This window comes from Oncorhynchus mykiss, chromosome Y (assembly GCF_013265735.2).
Source record: "Oncorhynchus mykiss isolate Arlee chromosome Y, USDA_OmykA_1.1, whole genome shotgun sequence".
NCBI lineage: Eukaryota > Metazoa > Chordata > Actinopteri > Salmoniformes > Salmonidae > Oncorhynchus > Oncorhynchus mykiss.
Genome location: NC_048593.1, coordinates 31,467,143 through 31,487,387, shown reverse-complemented (window position 1 = coordinate 31,487,387; position 20,245 = coordinate 31,467,143). Strand labels below are relative to the sequence as shown.

The 20,245-nt window shown below is 47.7% G+C and overlaps 1 protein-coding gene across 1 annotated transcript in view; it reads right to left on the bottom strand.

Moving 5' to 3' along the window:
• Positions 1 to 271: 271 nt before the first annotated feature.
• ephb4a (eph receptor B4a) overlaps positions 272 to 20,245 on the bottom strand; it is a 50,060-nt gene continuing 30,086 nt past the window's right edge. The window contains exons 5-16 of the mRNA XM_036968062.1: positions 14,918 to 15,070; positions 13,358 to 13,693; positions 13,133 to 13,257; positions 11,986 to 12,154; positions 11,609 to 11,708; positions 9,676 to 9,740; positions 9,445 to 9,558; positions 5,782 to 6,029; positions 5,344 to 5,559; positions 2,740 to 3,083; positions 2,125 to 2,283; positions 272 to 1,830 (exon numbers count right to left, since the gene is read on the bottom strand). Of these exons, the coding sequence (XP_036823957.1) occupies positions 1,725 to 1,830; positions 2,125 to 2,283; positions 2,740 to 3,083; positions 5,344 to 5,559; positions 5,782 to 6,029; positions 9,445 to 9,558; positions 9,676 to 9,740; positions 11,609 to 11,708; positions 11,986 to 12,154; positions 13,133 to 13,257; positions 13,358 to 13,693; positions 14,918 to 15,070 (2,135 nt within the window). The 3' untranslated portion in view covers positions 272 to 1,724. The remainder of the gene's footprint in view (positions 1,831 to 2,124; positions 2,284 to 2,739; positions 3,084 to 5,343; positions 5,560 to 5,781; positions 6,030 to 9,444; positions 9,559 to 9,675; positions 9,741 to 11,608; positions 11,709 to 11,985; positions 12,155 to 13,132; positions 13,258 to 13,357; positions 13,694 to 14,917; positions 15,071 to 20,245) is intronic.

Genomic DNA, 20,245 nt, shown 5'->3' with positions numbered 1-20,245 from the left:
ATGTGTGAATGTGTGTGTGTACTCCATTTTTGGGATGCTTCACTTAGTATGTATGAGAGTGTGTGGGCTTACTTGGGTTTCACTTTGTATGTGTGTGTGTGTGTGTGTGTGTGTGTGTGTGTGTGTGTGTGTGTGTGTGTGTGTGTGTGTGTGTGTGTGTGTATGTGTATGCATTCATGTGTGTGCATTTGCGAACTCTAAAGGGAGTGTGTGTAATGTGTGTGTTATAACAAGCTCAGTTCCCTGTTAAAAGAGGAGCAGGAGTCCTAGGTGATAAACACTGGTGTGTGTCTTTATTGTGACTGAATACACATTACACACAGAAAGGAGGGGGAATCAAAACATACTTATCTACACAATATTTTAAAAGGCAACTTTATAAAAGATAGGTCCCTGTTTTCATAACAGATCCTCAATGTGAAGACCACTTACCCACAATCCTTTAGTTAACAAGGAAGCACACAATCTCCCCAAACATAAACATGTGAAACTGTTGGCATCTGAAGGGACTTTGTATGGTAGATCTAACTGTATCACCCTGGGAGGGCTTTCCGCTTTATAGAAAAGGCATTTTGATTTCAAATCACATAGAATATCAAATGGCACTCGAGCAAGACGGAAACACACCAACAGTAATATCAATCAAGTAATGAGAGGCCAGGCTGATGTCTGTCCAGGTCAAGTCGTCCAATTAGAAAATACTTAAGCAGTGTTCTCTTAGTCTCGTTAACCACGGTCAGGGACCTCCTTCAGTCTGAGTGTGTGGAAGTGTGCTGCCCAGTCCAGCAGCAACAGGAGGTGGAAATGCCCAGCCAGCCATACCCCAAGACAAACACAGGAAGTACTGCAGCTTCTGAGAGGAGCAGAGGTGTAGTCAGACAGAGAGATCTCTATCTCTGACTAAAAAACCCAACTTCTCTGTTCAGCCTATAAAGTGCTGATCTCAGTCCTGCTCTCTTCCCACACAGCTGACCCAGGAGAGTCATGCACAGTCACTGAGGAAGATGAGGAGAGGAAGGCTTGTATGACTACAGTCTGTTCTGGTCTAAATGCCTACATTAACCATAACACCTGAGGAAAGGCAAGGCATTTTGAAACCAAAAGAAAACGTGAGGCCCATCCGGTAAGAGTCCAAACACACATTTTCCAGTCCGCTGAAAGAGCTGTAATCACATCATCATATAATCCACATGGATGAATAATCCAAGACACAACATTTGTGAAAGTGTCACCATGTTGCAGTAGCGTCGTCCGCTACTGGCTAGTTCATATTCTTCATCATGAAATACACCAATAGAAAAGCTATAGTCCTTAGGTTGACGTTGATCTGTGCTTCCACTAGTATCACCAGTGTGTTCAGGACCACAGGTAAACATTCAAGCAGTGAAGCAGAGGAGGAGAAGTGAGGGTGAACTGGCCAGTGAGGCAGTCTCCCACCAGACCCCAGCACCAGGCCTGACTGACCGCTCAGTGGTCAATAAGGACAGGTTGAACAGGTTGGAGGGAAGGTTGTCTATAATAAATTCGTATTGAGGTTCTGTCACGACACTGATGGACTTCATGTCTAAGAAGGGACTGGTACCAGGGTGAGGAACTGCGTGGGTGCAGCACCACAGGGTGCTGGATAGGTCCATGGGTGTGCGATGTTCTGTGTGGTGTGTGCGTGCTGGTGTCTGTGTTGGGTCAGGGCAAGAGGTCAGGGGTCAAGTTGAGTTGTGCTGGGGTTAGAAGCGTATGGTTCCAGGGCTCTTGGTCATGGTCAGAGTCTGGATGCTGGACAGGATCTTCCTCTGGTGTCCAGCCAGGATCACTCCCAGACGCAGCAGGTCCCTGAGAAGAAGGACATACTATTAGATAAACAGACAGACAGATAGAGAGACAGACTGACGCATAGGCAGACAGACAGACAGATAGACAGATAGGCAGACAGACCGACAGACAGACAGACTGATAGACAGATTGACATGCAGACAGACTGATAGACAGGCAGACAGACAGACTGACACATAGGCAGACAGGCAGACAGACAGACAGACAGATAGGCAGACAGATAGACAGACAGACAGACAGACAGACAGACAGACAGACAGACAGACAGCTATATTGTTGTAGGTATGAACTCACTCAGCAGTGATCTGGGCCAACAGGTCTACAGAGGTGAATCCAGCCTGGAGGAAGCTGTCCTCGTAGCGCTCCATCTTGATGGCCCTCAGCCACTCCCCCACGGAGCCACACGCTGAGGGGGCCGGGGGGGCCCGCTGGTCCAGCAGGGGGTGGGATGGCCTGGGGACAGGGGACACACACAGGGACACGTCACACACACACCAGGGGCCTCACAGGCATGTCTACGGAGTAGGGGCGGGATCTAAGGCTGCATAGGTGACAGGCAACAACAATGACTGCTGGAGGGGAGGGGGCATGGGCCAGGCTGTGAGTGACAGGTCAGTATTTGGTGTGGGAGAGGGGGAGAGGATAGGCACAGCTAGAGCCTGACAGGTCACAGCAGGACAGAGGAGGGACAGTAGACTGACTCTCTGAAAGACAGGACTGTATTCTAGGAATGAAGTAGTGGAGACTGTTGCTCTATTAGGGGACAGGATATACAGTACTCCAGCTGGTTAGACAGTCATTTCTCTGTCTTTACCTCAGGCTTTGTGTTTAAACCCACACTACCTTATCTGACTCTCCCACACACCCTCCACAACCACCCCTCTCGCCTGTAGATCTGTGCCCACTCACCCTGCACCATCCTGGGCCATGATCTTGAGCGAGGCAGGGTTGCGGATCAGCTTGTCCAGGGCACTAACGATGGCGGCAAAGCGAGGGCGGGCCGAGCGCTCCTTCTGCCAGCAGTCCAGCATCAGCTGGTGGAGGTGTGTGGGGCAGTCAGGGGGCGGGGGTAGGCGGTAGTCCTGCTCGATGGCGTTGATCACGTCCTGGTTGCTCATGTCCCAGTAGGGCCTCTCTCCGAACGACATGACCTCCCACATGACGATGCCGTAGCTCCAGGCGTCGGAGGCTGAGGTGAACTTCCTGAAGGCGATGGCCTCTGGGGCGGTCCAGCGGATAGGGATCTTACCACCCTGATAGAAGACAGGAGTCAACAACAACACACACCATGACCATCTGTAGTCAACAACCACACACCATGATCATCTGTAGTCAACAACCACACACCATGACCATATGTAGTCAACAACCACACACCATGATCATCTGTAGTCAACAACCACAAACCATGACCATCTGTAGTCAACAACCACACACCATGACCATCTGTAGTCAACAACCACACACCATGACCATCTGTAGTCAACAACCATACACCATGACCATCTGTAGTCAACAACCATACACCATGACCATCTGTAGTCAACAACCACACACCATGACCATCTGTAGTCTACAACCACAAACACTGACCATCTGTAGTCAACAACCACACACCATGACCATCTGTAGTCAACAACCACAAACCATGACCATCTGTAGTCAACAACCATACACCATGACCATCTGTAGTCAACAACCACACACCATGACCATCTGTAGTCTACAACCACACACCATGACCATCTGTAGTCAACAACCACAAACACTGACCATATGTAGTCAACAACCACACACCATGATCATCTGTAGTCAACAACCACACACCATGACCATATGTAGTCAACATCCACACACCATGACCATATGTAGTCAACAACCACACACCATGACCATATGTAGTCAACATCCACACACCATGATCATATGTAGTCAACAACCACACACCATGACCATATGCAGTCAACAACCATACACCATGACCATCTGTAGTCAACAACCACACACCATGACCATCTGTAGTCAACAACCACACACCATGACCATCTGTAGTCAACAACCACACACCATGACCATATGTAGTCTACAACCACACACCATGACCATATGTAGTCAACAACCATACACCATGACCATATGCAGTCAACAACCATACACCATGACCATCTGTAGTCAACAACCACACACCATGACCATCTGTAGTCTACAACCACACACCATGACCATATGCAGTCAACAACCATACACCATGACCATCTGTAGTCAACAACCACACACCATGACCATCTGTAGTCAACAACCACACACCATGACCATCTGTAGTCAACAACCACACACCATGACCATCTGTAGTCTACAACCACACACCATGACCATATGTAGTCAACAACCATACACCATGACCATATGCAGTCAACAACCATACACCATGACCATCTGTAGTCAACAACCACACACCATGACCATATGCAGTCAACAACCATACACCATGACCATCTGTAGTCAACAACCACACACCATGACCATCTGTAGTCAACAACCACACACCATGACCATCTGTAGTCAACAACCACACACCATGACCATATGTAGTCTACAACCACACACCATGATCATCTGTAGTCATCAACCACACACCATGACCATCTGTAGTCAACAACCACACACCATGACCATATGTAGTCTACAACCACACACCATGACCATATGTAGTCAACAACCATACACCATGACCATCTGTAGTCAACAACCACAAACCATGACCATCTGTAGTCAACAACCATACACCATGACCATATGTAGTCAACATCCACACACCATGATCATATGTAGTCAACAACCACACAACATGACCATCTGTAGTCAACAACCATACACCATGACCATATGTAGTCAACAACCACACACCATGACCATCTGTAGTCAACAACCATACACCATGACCATCTGTAGTCAACAACCACACACCATGACCATCTGTAGTCAACAACCACACACCATGACCATCTGTAGTCAACAACCACACACCATGACCATCTGTAGTCAACAACCACACACCATGACCATATGTAGCCAACAACCATACACCATGACCATCTGTAGTCAACAACCACACACCATGACCATCTGTAGTCAACAACCACACACCATGATCATCTGTAGTCAACAACCACACACCATGACCATCTGTAGTCAACAACCACACACCATGACCATATGTAGTCAACAACCATACACCATGACCATCTGTAGTCAACAACCACACACCATGACCATCTGTAGTCAACAACCACACACCATGACCATCTGTAGTCAACAACCATACACCATGACCATATGTAGTCAACAACCACACACCATGACCATCTGTAGTCAACAACCATACACCATGACCATCTGTAGTCAACAACCATACACCATGACCATCTGTAGTCAACAACAATACACCATGACCATATGCACACACACACAAAGGGCTTGGTGTTGAGGAAGAACAGGGTGCAGTAGTCTCACCAGAGAGCTGGTGTAGGTGGGGTCTGAGGAGTTCTCCTGGAGGAAACGGGACAGGCCGAAGTCAGACACCTTACACACCAGGTTGCTGTTGACCAGGATGTTGCGGGCGGCCAGGTCTCTGTGGACGTAGCTCATCTCAGACAGGTACTTCATGCCCGACGCGATGCCACGCAGCATGCCCACCAATTGGATGGGAGTGAACTGACCATCGTTCAACTACAGAGAGAGAGACGAAAGAGTTAGAGATCTGGAATAAACAATTAAATATGTGTGTAAGAGGGATGGGTTGTGGGAGAGTCAGAGACCAGAAGTGACATAGTGAAATAATGACGCATAAGGAAGGGGTTGTGTGTGTGTTTGTGTTTGTTTGTGTGTGTCTGTGTTTGTGTGTGTGTGTCTGTGTGCGTTTCTGTGTGTGTGGAAGGCTCAGAGACTGACCCTAAGGAAGGAGTCAAGCGCTCCGTTCTCCATGAACTCAGTGAGGATCATGACGGGACAGGAGGCAGTGATGATGCCTTCCAGGTGGATGATGTTGGGGTGCTGGAACTGGCCCATGATGCTAGCCTCCGACAGGAAGTCCCGCCTCTGTTTGTCCGTGTAGCCACTCTTCAGGGTCTTGATGGCCACGTAGTTCTCCTTCTTCCCTGGGACCTTCAGCCTCCCCCGACACACCTCCCCAAACTCCCCTAGAGACAAGCAAGTGAAACATGAGTCAGTACAATACATACATGATAGTACAGCAGCCTATCCACAAGTCTGTTTAATAATATCACAGAGAGACAGCCTATCCACCAGTCTGTTTAATAATATCACAGACAGACAGCCTATCCACCAGTCTGTTTAATAATATCACAGAGAGACAGCCTATCCGCCAGTCTGTTTAATAATATCACAGACAAACAGCCTATCCACTAGTCTGTTTAATAATATCACAGAGACAGCCTATCCACCAGTCTGTTTAATAATATCACAGAGAGACAGCCTATCCACCAGTCTGTTTAATAATATCACAGACAGACAGCCTATCTACCAGTCTGTTTAATAATATCACAGAAAGACAGCCTATCCACCAGTCTGTTTAATAATATCACAGAGACAGCCTATCCGCCAGTCTGTTTAATAATATCACAGACAGACAGCCTATCCACCAGTCTGTTTAATAATATCACAGAGAGACAGCCTATCCACCAGTCTGTTTAATAATATCACAGAGAGACAGCCTATCTACCAGTCTGTTTAATAATATCACAGAGAGACAGCCTATCCACCAGTCTGTTTAATAATATCACAGAGAGACAGCCTATCTACCAGTCTGTTTAATAATATCACAGAGAGACAGCCTATCCACCAGTCTGTTTAATAATATCACAGAGAGACAGCCTATCCACCAGTCTGTTTAATAATATCACAGAGACAGCCTATCTACCAGTCTGTTTAATAATATCACAGAGAGACAGCCTATCCACCAGTCTGTTTAATAATATCACAGAGAGACAGCCTATCCACCAGTCTGTTTAATAATATCACAGAGACAGCCTATCCACCAGTCTGTTTAATAATATCACAGACAGCCTATCCACCAGTCTGTTTAATAATATCACAGAGAGACAGCCTATCCACCAGTCTGTTTAATAATATCACAGAGAGACAGCCTATCCACCAGTCTGTTTAATAATATCACAGAGACAGCCTATCCACCAGTCTGTTTAATAATATCACAGAGAGACAGCCTATCCACCAGTCTGTTTAATAATATCACAGAGAGACAGCCTATCCACCAGCCTGTTTAATAATATCACAGAGAGACAGCCTATCCACCAGTCTGTTTAATAATATCACAGAGACAGCCTATCCACCAGTCTGTTTAATAATATCACAGAGAGACAGCCTATCCACCAGCCTGTTTAATAATATCACAGAGAGACAGCCTATCCACCAGTCTGTTTAATAATATCACAGAGACAGCCTATCCACCAGTCTGTTTAATAATATCACAGAGAGACAGCCTATCTACCAGTCTGTTTAATAATATCACAGAGAGACAGCCTATCCACCAGTCTGTTTAATAATATCACAGAGACAGCCTATCCACCAGTCTGTTTAATAATATCACAGAGAGACAGCCTATCCACCAGCCTGTTTAATAATATCACAGAGAGACAGCCTATCCACCAGTCTGTTTAATAATATCACAGAGAGACAGCCTATCCACCAGCCTGTTTAATAATATCACAGAGAGACAGCCTATCCACCAGTCTGTTTAATAATATCACAGAGAGACAGCCTATCCACAAGTCTGTTTAATAATATCACAGAGACAGCCTATCCACCAGTCTGTTTAATAATATCACAGAGACAGCCTATCCACCAGTCTGTTTAATAATATCACAGAGAGACAGCCTATCTACCAGTCTGTTTAATAATATCACAGAGAGACAGCCTATCCACCAGTCTGTTTAATAATATCACAGAGACAGCCTATCCACCAGTCTGTTTAATAATATCACAGAGAGACAGCCTATCCACCAGCCTGTTTAATAATATCACAGAGAGACAGCCTATCCACCAGTCTGTTTAATAATATCACAGAGAGACAGCCTATCCACCAGCCTGTTTAATAATATCACAGAGAGACAGCCTATCCACCAGTCTGTTTAATAATATCACAGAGAGACAGCCTATCCACAAGTCTGTTTAATAATATCACAGAGACAGCCTATCCACCAGTCTGTTTAATAATATCACAGAGACAGCCTATCCACCAGCCTGTTTAATAATATCACAGAGAGACAGCCTATCCACCAGCCTGTTTAATAATATCACAGAGACAGCCTATCCACCAGTCTGTTTAATAATATCACAGAGACAGCCTATCTACCAGTCTGTTTAATAATATCACTGAGAGACAGCCTATCCACCAGCCTGTTTAATAATATCACAGAGACAGCCTATCCACCAGTCTGTTTAATAATATCACAGAGAGACAGCCTATCCACCAGTCTGTTGAATAATATCACAGAGAGACAGCCTATCCACCAGTCTGTTTAATAATATCACAGAGAGACAGCCTATCCACCAGCCTGTTTAATAATATCACAGAGAGACAGCCTATCCACCAGCCTGTTTAATAATATCACAGAGAGACAGCCTATCTACCAGTCTGTTTAATAATATCACAGAGACAGCCTATCCACCAGCCTGTTTAATAATATCACAGAGAGACAGCCTATCCACCAGCCTGTTTAATAATATCACAGAGAGACAGCCTATCCACCAGTCTGTTTAATAATATCACAGAGAGACAGCCTATCCACCAGCCTGTTTAATAATATCACAGAGAGACAGCCTATCCACCAGCCTGTTTAATAATATCACAGAGAGACAGCCTATCCACCAGTCTGTTTAATAATATCACAGAGACAGCCTATCCACCAGCCTGTTTAATAATATCACAGAGAGACAGCCTATCCACCAGTCTGTTTAATAATATCACAGAGACAGCCTATCCACCAGCCTGTTTAATAATATCACAGAGAGACAGCCTATCCACCAGTCTGTTTAATAATATCACAGAGACAGCCTATCCACCAGCCTGTTTAATAATATCACAGAGAGACAGCCTATCCACCAGTCTGTTTAATAATATCACAGAGACAGCCTATCCACCAGCCTGTTTAATAATATCACAGAGAGACAGCCTATCCACCAGTCTGTTTAATAATATCACAGAGACAGCCTATCTACCAGTCTGTTTAATAATATCACAGAGAGACAGCCTATCCACCAGCCTGTTTAATAATATCACAGAGAGACAGCCTATCCACCAGCCTGTTTAATAATATCACAGAGACAGCCTATCCACCAGTCTGTTTAATAATATCACAGAGAGACAGCCTATCCACCAGCCTGTTTAATAATATCACAGAGAGACAGCCTATCCACCAGCCTGTTTAATAATATCACAGAGACAGCCTATCCACCAGCCTGTTTAATAATATCACAGAGAGACAGCCTATCCACCAGTCTGTTTAATAATATCACAGAGAGACAGCCTATCCACCAGCCTGTTTAATAATATCACAGAGATAGCCTGAGACCCACCGGCACCAATGACCTCCTCGATCTTGACAAAGGAAACATCGATCTCCTTGGCAAACTCCCGTACGGCTTCGTTAGGGTCCTCGTAGGTAAAGGGGTCAATATAGACCTTGACTCCTGAGGAGAGGAGGGGGGAATTAAACGACGAACCGGCCATGGTCACATACTGACTAAAATATGAATTTGAACAAATCTGTATGCACTATTTGCGTGTGTGTGTGTGTGTGTACTCACCTTGGCCCAGGAGGTACTGTCCATGTTTGTCACTCAGCTCTGGGTCCTTCATTCTACTGTGTCTGCTGTGGAAAAGAACCGGGTGTGGGAGAGGAAGGAGGGAGAGGGGGATAGAGTGTGGGAGAGGAAGGAGGGAGAGGGGGAAAGAGTGTGGGAGAGGAAGGAGGGAGAGGGGGAAAGAGTGTGGGAGAGGAAGGAGGGAGAGGGGGAAAGAGTGTGGGAGAGGAAGGAGGGAGAGGGGGAAAGAGTGTGGGAGAGGAAGGAGGGAGAGGGGGAAAGAGTGTGGGAGAGGAAGGAGGGAGAGGGGGAAAGAGAGTGGGAGAGGAATGAGGGAGAGGGGGAAAGAGAGTGGGAGAGGAAGGAGGGAGAGGGGGAAAGAGAGTGGGAGAGGAAGGAGGGAGAGGGGGAAAGAGAGTGGGAGAGGAAGGAGGGAGAGGGGGAAAGAGTGTGGGAGAGGAAGGAGGGAGAGGGGGAAAGAGAGTGGGAGAGGAAGGAGGGAGAGGGGGAAAGAGAGTGGGAGAGGAAGGAGGGAGAGGGGGAAAGAGAGTGGGAGAGGAAGGAGGGAGAGGGGGAAAGAGAGTGGGAGAGGAAGGAGGGAGAGGGGGAAAGAGAGAAAAGCGCCAAGGTGTCAGAGAAAGAGCGATAGAGGGAAGAAAGATGTGGTTAGCCCGGGGACATAACACTGTCTCTCCCTGTCTCTCACAAACAAGCTCATTTGGTATCTGTCTCAGACACAATACATGGCTGTTAAATATTGTAATGTCTTGACCCTGGGCCCTCCTCTACTGTTCTCCCCCATTCAAGAGCCACTCTGCTCTGTGTTACTGACTGTGTGTCTGCTGCACTGGGCTGGAGGCCTCCATTAGTGAGACTTTGGCCCCATCCTAGTAGGACTGTACAGCCCTGTAGCTACTGGGCACCTGCCTCTCTCTCTCTCTCTTTCTCCTTCTCTCTCTCTCTCATTCTCTCATTCTCTCTCTCTCTCTTTCTCCTTCTCTCTCTCTCTCTCCTTTCTCACAGGCCCAAAATAGCAAGACTGTCCCCACCCTCAGCTGGCGGTTGGTCCAGACCTCTACTGTGAGTGTGTGTTTGTGTGCATGCGTGTTTGTTTAAATGTGATTGCACACATCTGTGTATTTCTCAGAGTATGTGCAATGTCTGTGTACTGAATGTGTGCGTATTAGTGTAACGCATGTATGCGTGTGCACAACTCTGTATGTGTGTGCATGGTGTGTGTATGGTGTGTGCCCCAAGGTCAGAACTATTGTTCTCCTGTCCTGTGGAGACAGGGTTGGGACGGCTGCATCCTGTCTCTGACCGCCTCCCTCCCTCTCTCGCTCTCTCCCTCTTTCCTCCTCTCTCTCTCTCTCTCTCTCTCTCTCTCTCTCTCTCTCTCTATATATATATATATTTATATATATATCCATCTCTCTCTCTCTCTCTCTCACCCCCCCTCCCTCTATCTCTATGTCTCTATCCCCCCTCTCTCTATCTCTCCATCCCTCCCTCTCTCTCTCTATATATATATCCATCCCTCTCTTTCTCTCTCTCCCCGTTCCCCTCTCTCTCCCTCCCTCCCCCCTCACTCTCTCTAGTTCCCAGAACCTTTTTTCTGAGGGCATGTGGGGCTATTTGCTGAAACAATGAGGGTTATAATGAGTGGAATAACTTCTAGCCTCGTAAGCACAAAGTCACAAAGAAAATGTATTTGGTTTACTGAGAGTTTTGCTGAAATATGACATAGTGTTTGTATATAGCAGAGTTATTATCTAAGATATAAGATATGATTAGTACAGGTTACGGAAACACAACATGTCAAATGTTAAGATAAGATTCATGTTTCCTTTTTGTAAAATGCACATTACAGAATTGATGTCCCTGTCTTGTCCTCTCTTTCTCCCCCTCTCCCCTCTCCCCTCTTCCTGGTTCTCACCGTATGCAGAAAACAGCCACAGTGACGACAGTGATGAGCAGAAGCATCCCCATGGCGATAAGGACACCGGTCATCAGAAGCTGGTTAGGAGAGTCATCCCCTGAATAAAGGATGAAAAGGAGAGAGAAGGAGGGGGGAGTGTAAAAAGTAAAAAAAAAAAAAGTAAAACAATTAGTAACAAGGAAATGTAAAAAATACACCAAAACAAACCTTATAAATAATGAACTGATGTATTCTGGGTAATAAACTAGAAGAACAGGGCGGACCTAACACACACAAAACTAGAAGAAACCTAGAAGACTTTGTTGGCCTCTCTGATATGGACAGGCCATATTGACAGGCCCCTCTCAGAGAGTGAAGCCTGGGCCTTTCCTTACCGTCAGGCAGTGTTCTGAAGGAGGCGGCTGGGCTGAAGCTGCCGTAGCCAGCCATGGTGCGGGCCCGAACCTGCACCTCATACTGAGTGGCCCTGCGGAGATCACTCAGCACCACCTGGTTACTGTCACTCTCCCTGTAGCTACACAACTGCTCCTCACCTCGACGCTCCTGCAGGGCGGAGAGAGACGATGAAGGGAGAGAGAGACGATGTAGGGAGAGAGAGACGATGGAGGGAGAGAGAGACGATGGAGGGAGAGAGAGACGATGAAGGGAGAGAGAGACGATGGAGGGAGAGAGAGACGATGAAGGAAGAGAGAGACGATGGAGGGAGAGAGAGACGATGAAGGAAGAGAGAGACGATGGAGGGAGAGAGAGACGATGGAGGGAGAGAGAGACGATGGAGGAAGAGAGAGACGATGGAGGAAGAGAGAGACGATGAAGGGAGAGAGAGACGATGGAGGGAGAGCGAGACGATGTAGGGAGAGAGAGACGATGGAGGGAGAGAGAGACGATGGAGGGAGAGAGAGACGATGGAGGGAGAGAGAGACGATGGAGGGAGAGAGAGACGATGAAGGGAGAGAGAGACGAAGGGAGAGAGAGACGATGAAGGAAGAGAGAGACGATGGAGGGAGAGAGAGACGATGAAGGGAGAGAGAGACGATGGAGGGAGAGGGATGGAGGGAGAGAGAGACGATGAAGGGAGAGAGAGACGATGGAGGGAGAGAGAGACGATGGGGGGAGAGAGAGACGATGAAGGGAGAGAGAGACGATGGAGGGAGAGAGACGATGGAGGGAGAGAGAGACGATGGAGGGAGAGAGAGACGATGGAGGGAGAGAGAGACGATGAAGCAAGAGAGAGACGATGGAGGGAGAGAGAGACGATGGAGGGAGAGGGATGGAGGGAGAGAGAGACGATGGAGGGAGAGAGAGACGATGGAGGGAGAGAGAGACGATGAAGGAAGAGAGAGACGATGGAGGGAGACAGAGACGATGGAGGGAGAGAGGGATGGAGGTTGAACAAAAGCAGATAAGAAAAATGGGTTGAGCCAGTGGGTGAGAGGTCAGAGTGATGGACAGAGATAGAACAGTCAACTCCCTAAGACCTGAGGTGAGTCAGTGGGAGAGGAGAGATCTGGTTCTCCTCACCGTCTCACAGTAACGTAGCTGGTACTGCAGGATGGTGTAGTGGGGCTGGGCTGGAACGGACCAGTGGAGAGTCAGACTGCTCTCTGTAGAAATACTCTTCCTGATCACAGACAGCAGCACTGGAACTGCACTCAGACCAACACAAATAAATGACTTTAAAAGATAGAACAACATTCAACTTCCTCTTCTAACCATGCAACACCAACCCAAACATCCCTCTCTCACCCTCGTGACTGGTGGTGATGTTAACTCTATCGCTGGGTGCCCCCTTGCCATTGGAAGTGGAGACCCCGTTGAGGGCCTGGATAGAGAAGGTGTATGTGGTGTGAGGCATGAGGCCCCAGACCACCACCCTGCGGCCCAGCAGGCCTCGCTGAGAGGGTCTGTAGCTGACACTGTCCCCGCAGGGTGAGCACGGACCCCTAGGGGACCCACACAGGGAACACTCCACAGAGTAGCTCAGATCAGTCCTGCCGCCGCTGTCCATGGGCTCGCTCCACTCTAGAGTCACCGTGGTGTCGTTGATCTGGGTCACGATGCTGCGTGGGGCAGAGGGGGGTCCTGGAGGACGGGGGAGAGGAGAGGGTCACACACCTCCTCATCAGGTAATCAGCAGTCATAAATACTTCATCAGCCACAAGTACAAAGACATTTTCCATTTGAAGGCAATTCACTGGAGCGATGTGCATTATTACCATTCCTCTGTTTCACATTTACATTGTCAATTAAATCACTTGCATTTTATTTGCTATTTGTTATGCTCCCGACACATGTTCAGATAGTGTTTGGAGGAGCCGCCGGGGAAGAGGGGCACAGCAGGAAACAACATTGAGATGCAGGATTGAATTGGTGCTCCAATTACACGCGTCTACATTTCGATAATGATCAGCAGCTGAAGATTGTACTAGGGGGATTGTGATTGCTGCCACAATTGCAACGCCACTCAGCCAGTGTGAATGAGTTCCTGTTCCTGCCAAGGAGGCTGTGTGGCTAGGCCATTTACAGCTACTGTAAAATGCTTAGTAATATCAGGCACAATGCTCTCTGGGAGGTTGGGCTGGCCACAAGTAGGAGGCAGTTGACTACCATCACATAGACCTACATTAATTTAGGTTCAATTTACGTCAAATTCAAAAAGTCTATATTTGGGGGGCGGGGGTTGGGGGGCCTGTGATGAGCAAAACAATCAGGAGTGATTGAAATAAATGAAGTGGTGTAAGAGGTTATCAGAGTCTACAGGGAATCGTGTTGGTCCTCCACAGGGTGTCCGTCTTCTGCCACTACAAGGAACAGAGTTTCAGATTGCTGTTAGTTGCAAAGTCTTTTCATGGCCGTTCTGAGTGAGTGTGCCCAATTAAAAATGCCTCCCCTTTCACACACGTGGCTGAATTGAAATTCCTGAATCCACATGGAGGTGTCACTCAGGGCAATCAATGCTTCCCTTACTGGGAGTGACCACCAGGTTCTGCCCGGCCCCCTCTACACAGTCACAAAGGAGCTGCACCTCAATACTCTCAGCCCTGGGACAAAGACCACAGAGCAGGTGACAGGGGCTGAGCAACACAGCAACCAGAGGAGAAGAGAAATTGCAAGGGACAACAAAAGAGGAGGGGAAATAAGATACACATGTTGAAAGTGGAACTAGGACAGAGACAGAGAGAGAGAGAGGTTAGCAGAGTCTGCATGGAATTGTGTTGGTCCTCCACGACGTCTGCGTTGAGAGAGAGAGTATCAGGGGAAAGTAAATAGAGGGTAGAGTATGTAGATAATAATGCTTGTACTCACTGGTACATGGGGTGTCTGGAGTGTCAGAGTCAGCGCGGAGGTATCCTGGACGACACTGACACACAGGAGAGCCTGTCACCACAGCATGGCTGAACCCTGGACAAGCCTGGCACTGGCCCCCCGAGCCAGACCTAAACTGACCCACAGAACAAGCTGTGTGGAGGGAGGGAGGGAGGGAGGGAGGGGGGGGGGGGGGGGGGGGGGGGGGGGGAAGAGGGGGAGAAGGAAAGTTAGCATGGCCCTGAACATCACCACAAAGCAGCACAGCATCCCGTCGTGGTGCGTCAGGTCAGGACGCATGTAAACAGCCTATGAATGGAGCCTGCTCCCTGACCCACCGGGCTCATTCAGCCAGGGTATACGTGAGTGTGGTATTGCAATATCTGCTCTGTTCACTTCCTGTTGAATAAAAGTCTACTCAAATACATCTAATATATGACTGGACATCATAAGTATTCATTAGTGGATATTGAAGGTCTAATTTTCTGTGACATACGGAGTAATAATAACAGGCAGACTTCTGACCAAGCAAACCATTCCCAGAACATTAGCTAAGGTTCCCATTAAGTTGTAGTGAGGGTTGTATCTAACATTTGGATGATAACATCCTAAAAACATTCAAATAATGTTTTTGATAAGAATATATATATATATATATATTTATATGAAATATCCTTGGAATGTTCTCCTAACATTCACTAAAACTAACATCTGTACCAACCATCACAGAACATTCCCCAAACGTTCTCATTAGGTTTCCAGGTCATGTAATAACACAATGTACCAGTAATGTTTCTGAGCAAACCAACATTTGATATGTTAAAGTTCCCAGAACATTAATTGGGTTGCGGCAAATGTTCTCATAACACAGTAACTGTCCAGTCATGCTGATGATTATATCATGCTTGTATAAGACATTCCTAGAACATATTTAGTCTGTTGTTTAAAGGTTCCCAGAATGTTTCATTAGGTTGTGGGAACAGTCTGGTGGGAACATTGTGGGGACAGTCTGGTGGGAACATTGTGGGGACAGTCTGGTGGGAACATTGTGGGAACAGTCTGGTGGGAACATTGTGGGGACAGTCTGGTGGGAACATTGTGGGGACAGTCTGGTGGGAACATTGTGGGAACAGTCTGGTGGGAACATTGTGGGGACAGTCTGGTGGGAACATTGTGGGGACAGTCTGGTGGGAACATTGTGGGAACAGTCTGGTGGGAACATTGTGGGGACATCACAAAAGATAAGTTCCCAAAACACCAAAACATATTTTACAATGTTTCTTTTAGGGTGCAATAAACGTTCACCTGATGTAACAAGAACATTCCCAGAACATAGTTTATCTGTTCTATGAAGGTACCCAGAATGTTTCATTAGGTTGTAGGAACAGTCTGGTGGGAACATTGTTCTAGTTGTTATCTAAGAACTGTATTTCCCCATGAGGGACAATTAAGTTGGATTTTATTGTACTGAATAACATGGTTACTCTATTCATCAGCAGTGAGGTAGGGCTACAGTTTGGTTGTTATTCTACTTGTTTAATGGGTAGTTGTAGGGTTAATACTAAGCCAGGTTGCCTAACAGTTGAGGACTTTACGACTCCTACAAGCCAAGTTATCATTAACCAAATAGAGAGGCTAAACAGTTAAGGTGCTAACTCTGCCAGGCAGGAAGCAACATGTCGGCAGAAAAAAGCCCCACGTCAGCCTAATCGCTGAATAAGATGACATCATTACAATTCAAGTGGCCCTGGCCTTCCTTTCCCAGACAGTGTAAATATACTGTCTCTTTGTTATCCGTGTACAGGGTATAACTTTCACCCACTCTCGCTCTCTCTCTCCCTACCTGTCTCTCTCTCTCTACCTGTCTCTCTCTCTCTCTCTCCATACCTGTCACTCTCTCTCTACCTGTCTCTCTCTCTCTCTCCCTACCTGTCTCTCTCTCTCTACCTGTCTCTCTCTCTCTCTACCTCTCTCTCTCTCTCTCTCTCTCTCCCTACCTGTCTCTCTCTCTCTACCTGTCTCTCTCTCTCTCTCTACCTGTCTCTCTCTCTCTCCCTATCTGTCTCTTTCTCTCTACCTGTCTCTCTCTCTCTCCCTATCTGTCTCTCTCTCTCTACCTGTCTCTCTCTCGCTCTCTCTCTCCCTACCTGTCTCTCTCTCTCTACCTGTCTCTCTCTCTCTCTCTCCATACCTGTCACTCTCTCTCTACCTGTCTCTCTCTCTCTCTCCCTACCTGTCTCTCTCTCTCTACCTGTCTCTCTCCCTATCTGTCTCTCTCTCTACCTGTCTCTCTCTCTCTCTAACTGTCTCTCTCTCTCTCCCTACCTGTCTCTCTCTCTCTACCTGTCTCTCTCTCTCTCTACCTGTCTCTCTCTCTCTCCCTACCTGTCTTTCTCTCTCTCTCTCTCTCTCTCTCTCTCTCTCTCTCTACCTGTCTCTCTCTCTCTCTACCTGTCTCTCTCTCTCTCCCTACCTGTCTTTCTCTCTCTCTCTCTCTCTCTCTCTCTCTACCTGTCTCTCTCTCTCTCTCTCTCCCTACCTGTCTCTCTCTCTACCTGTCTCTCTCTTTCTCTACCTGTTTCTCTCTCTCTCTCTCCCTACCTGTCTCTCTCTCTCTACCTGTCTCCCTCTCTCTCCCTACCTGTCTCTCTCTCTCTCTCTCTCCCTACCTGTCTCTCTCTCTCTACCTGTCTCTCTCTCTCTCTCCCTGTCTCTCTCTCTCCCTACCTGTCTTTCTCTCTCTCTCTCTCTCTCCCCCTACCTGTCTCTCTCTCTCTCTCTCTCTCTCTCTACCTGTCTTTCTCTCTCTCTTTCTCTCTACCTGTCTCTCTCTCTCTACCTGTTTCTCTCTCTCTCTCCCTACCTGTCTCTCTCTCTCTACCTGTCTCTCTCTCTCTATCTGTCTCTCTCTCTCTACCTGTCTCTCTCTCTCTCCATGTCTCTCCATGTCTCTCTCTCTCTCTCTCTCTCTCTCTCTCTCTCTCCATGTCTCTCTCTCTCTAGACCTGTCTCCCTACCTCTCTCTCTCTCTCTCTACCTGTCTCTCTCTCTTTCTCTCTACCTCTCTGTCTCTCTACCTGTCTCTCTCTCTTTCTCTACCTGTCTCTCTCTCTCTTTACCTGTCTCTCTCTCTCTCTCCCTACCTCTCTACCTGTCTCTCTCTCTTTCTCCCTACCTGTCTCTCTCTCTTTCTCCCTACCTCTCTCTCTCTACCTCTCTCTCCCTAACTCTCTCTCTCTCTCTCCCTACCTCTCTCTTTCTCCCTAACTCTCTCTCTCTCTCCCTACCTCTCTCTTTCTCCCTACCGCTCTCTCTCTCTACCTCTCTCTCTCCCTACCTCTACCTGTCTCTCTCTCTTTCTCTCTACCTGTCTCTCTCTCTCTTTGCCTGTCTCTCTCTCTCTCTCCCTACCTCTCTACCTGTCTCTCTCTCTTTCTCCCTACTGTCTCTCTCTCTTTCTCCCTACCTCTCTCTCTCTACCTCTCTCTCCCTAACTCTCTCTCTCTCTCTCTCTCCCTACCTCTCTCTTTCTCCCTAACTCTCTCTCTCTCCCTACCTCTCTCTTTCTCCCTACCTCTCTCTCTCTCTACCTCTCTCTCTCCCTACCTCTACCTGTCTCTCTCTCTTTCTCTCTACCTGTCTCTCTCTCTCTTTACCTGTCTCTCTCTCTCTCTCTCTCCCTACCTCTCTACCTGTCTCTCTCTCTTTCTCCCTACCTGTCTCTCTCTCTTTCGCCCTACCTCTCTCTCTCTACCTCTCTCTCCCTACCTCTCTCTTTCTCCCTACCTCTCTCTCTCTCCCTACCTCTCTCCCTCTCTTTCTCTCTACCGGTCTCTCTCTCTCTCCCTACCTCTCTCTCTCGCTCTCTCTACCTGTCTCTCTCTCTCTCCCTACCTCTCTATCTTTCTATCTACCTGTCTCTCTCTCTCTCTACCTGTCTCTCTCTCTTTCTCTCTCTCTCTCCCTACCTCTCTCCCTACCTCTCTCTATTTCTATCTACCTGTCTCTCTCTCTCTACCTGTCTCTCTCTCTTTCTCTCTCTCTCTCCCTACCTCTCTACCTGTCTCTCTCTCTTTCTCTCTACCTGTCTCTCTCTCTTTCTCCTTACCTTTCTCTCTCTCTCTTTCTCTCTACCTGTCTCTCTCTCTCTTTCTCTCTACCTCTCTTTCTCTCTACCTGTCTCTCTCTCTCCCTACCTCTCTCTCTCTCTTTCTCTCTACCTCTCTCTCTCTCTACCTGTCTCTCTCTCTTTCTCTCTACCTCTCTCTCTCCCTACCTCTCTACCTGTCTCTCTCTCTTTCTCCCTACCTCTCTCTCTCTCTTTCTCTCTACCTGTCTCTCTCTCTCTCTCCCTCTCTCTCTCTCCCTACCTCCCTCTCTCCCTACCGCTCTCTTTCTCCCAACCTCCCTCTCTCTCCCTACCTCTCTCTCTTTCTCTCTACCTGTCTCTCTCTCTCCCTACCTCTCTGTCTCTCTTTCTCTCTACCTCTCTCTCTCTCTACCTGTCTCTCTCTCTTTCTCTCTACCTCTCTCTCTCCCTACCTCTACCTGTCTCTCTCTCTTTCTCCTACCTGTCTCTCTCTCTCTCTTTCTCCCTACCTCTCTCTCTCTCTTTCTCTCTACCTGTCTCTCTCTCTTTCTCCCTACCTCTCTCTCTCTCTCTACCTGTCTCTCTCTCTTTCTCACTACCTGTCTCGCTCTCTTTCCCTCTACCTGTCTCTCTCTCTTTCTCTCTACCTCTCTCTCTCTCTACCTGTCTCTCTCTGGTGTCAGGAAAATAACCTCACACTCAACGTCAACAAAACTAAGGAGATGATTGTGGACTTCAGGAAACAGCAGAGGGAACACCCCCCTATCCACATCGATGGAACAGTAGTGGAGAGGGTAGTAAGTTTTAAGTTCCTCGGCGTACACATCACAGACAAACTGAATTGGTCCACCCACACAGACAGCATTGTGAAGAAGGCGGAGCAGCGCCTCTTCAACCTCAGGAGGCTGAAGAAATTCAGCTTGTCACCAAAAGCACTCACAAACTTCTACAGGTGCACAATCGAGAGCATCCTGTACGGCAACTGCTCTGCCCACAACCGTAAGGCTCTCCAGAGGGTAGTGAGGTCTGCACAACGCATCACCGGGGGCAAACTACCTGCCCTCCAGGACACCTACACCACCCGATGTCACAGGAAGGCCATAAAGATCATCAAGGACAACAACCACCCGAGCCACTGCCTGTTCACCCCGCTATCATCCAGAAGGCGAGGTCAGTACAGGTGCATCAAAGCTGGGACCGAGAGACTGAAAAACAGCTTCTATCTCAAGGCCATAAGA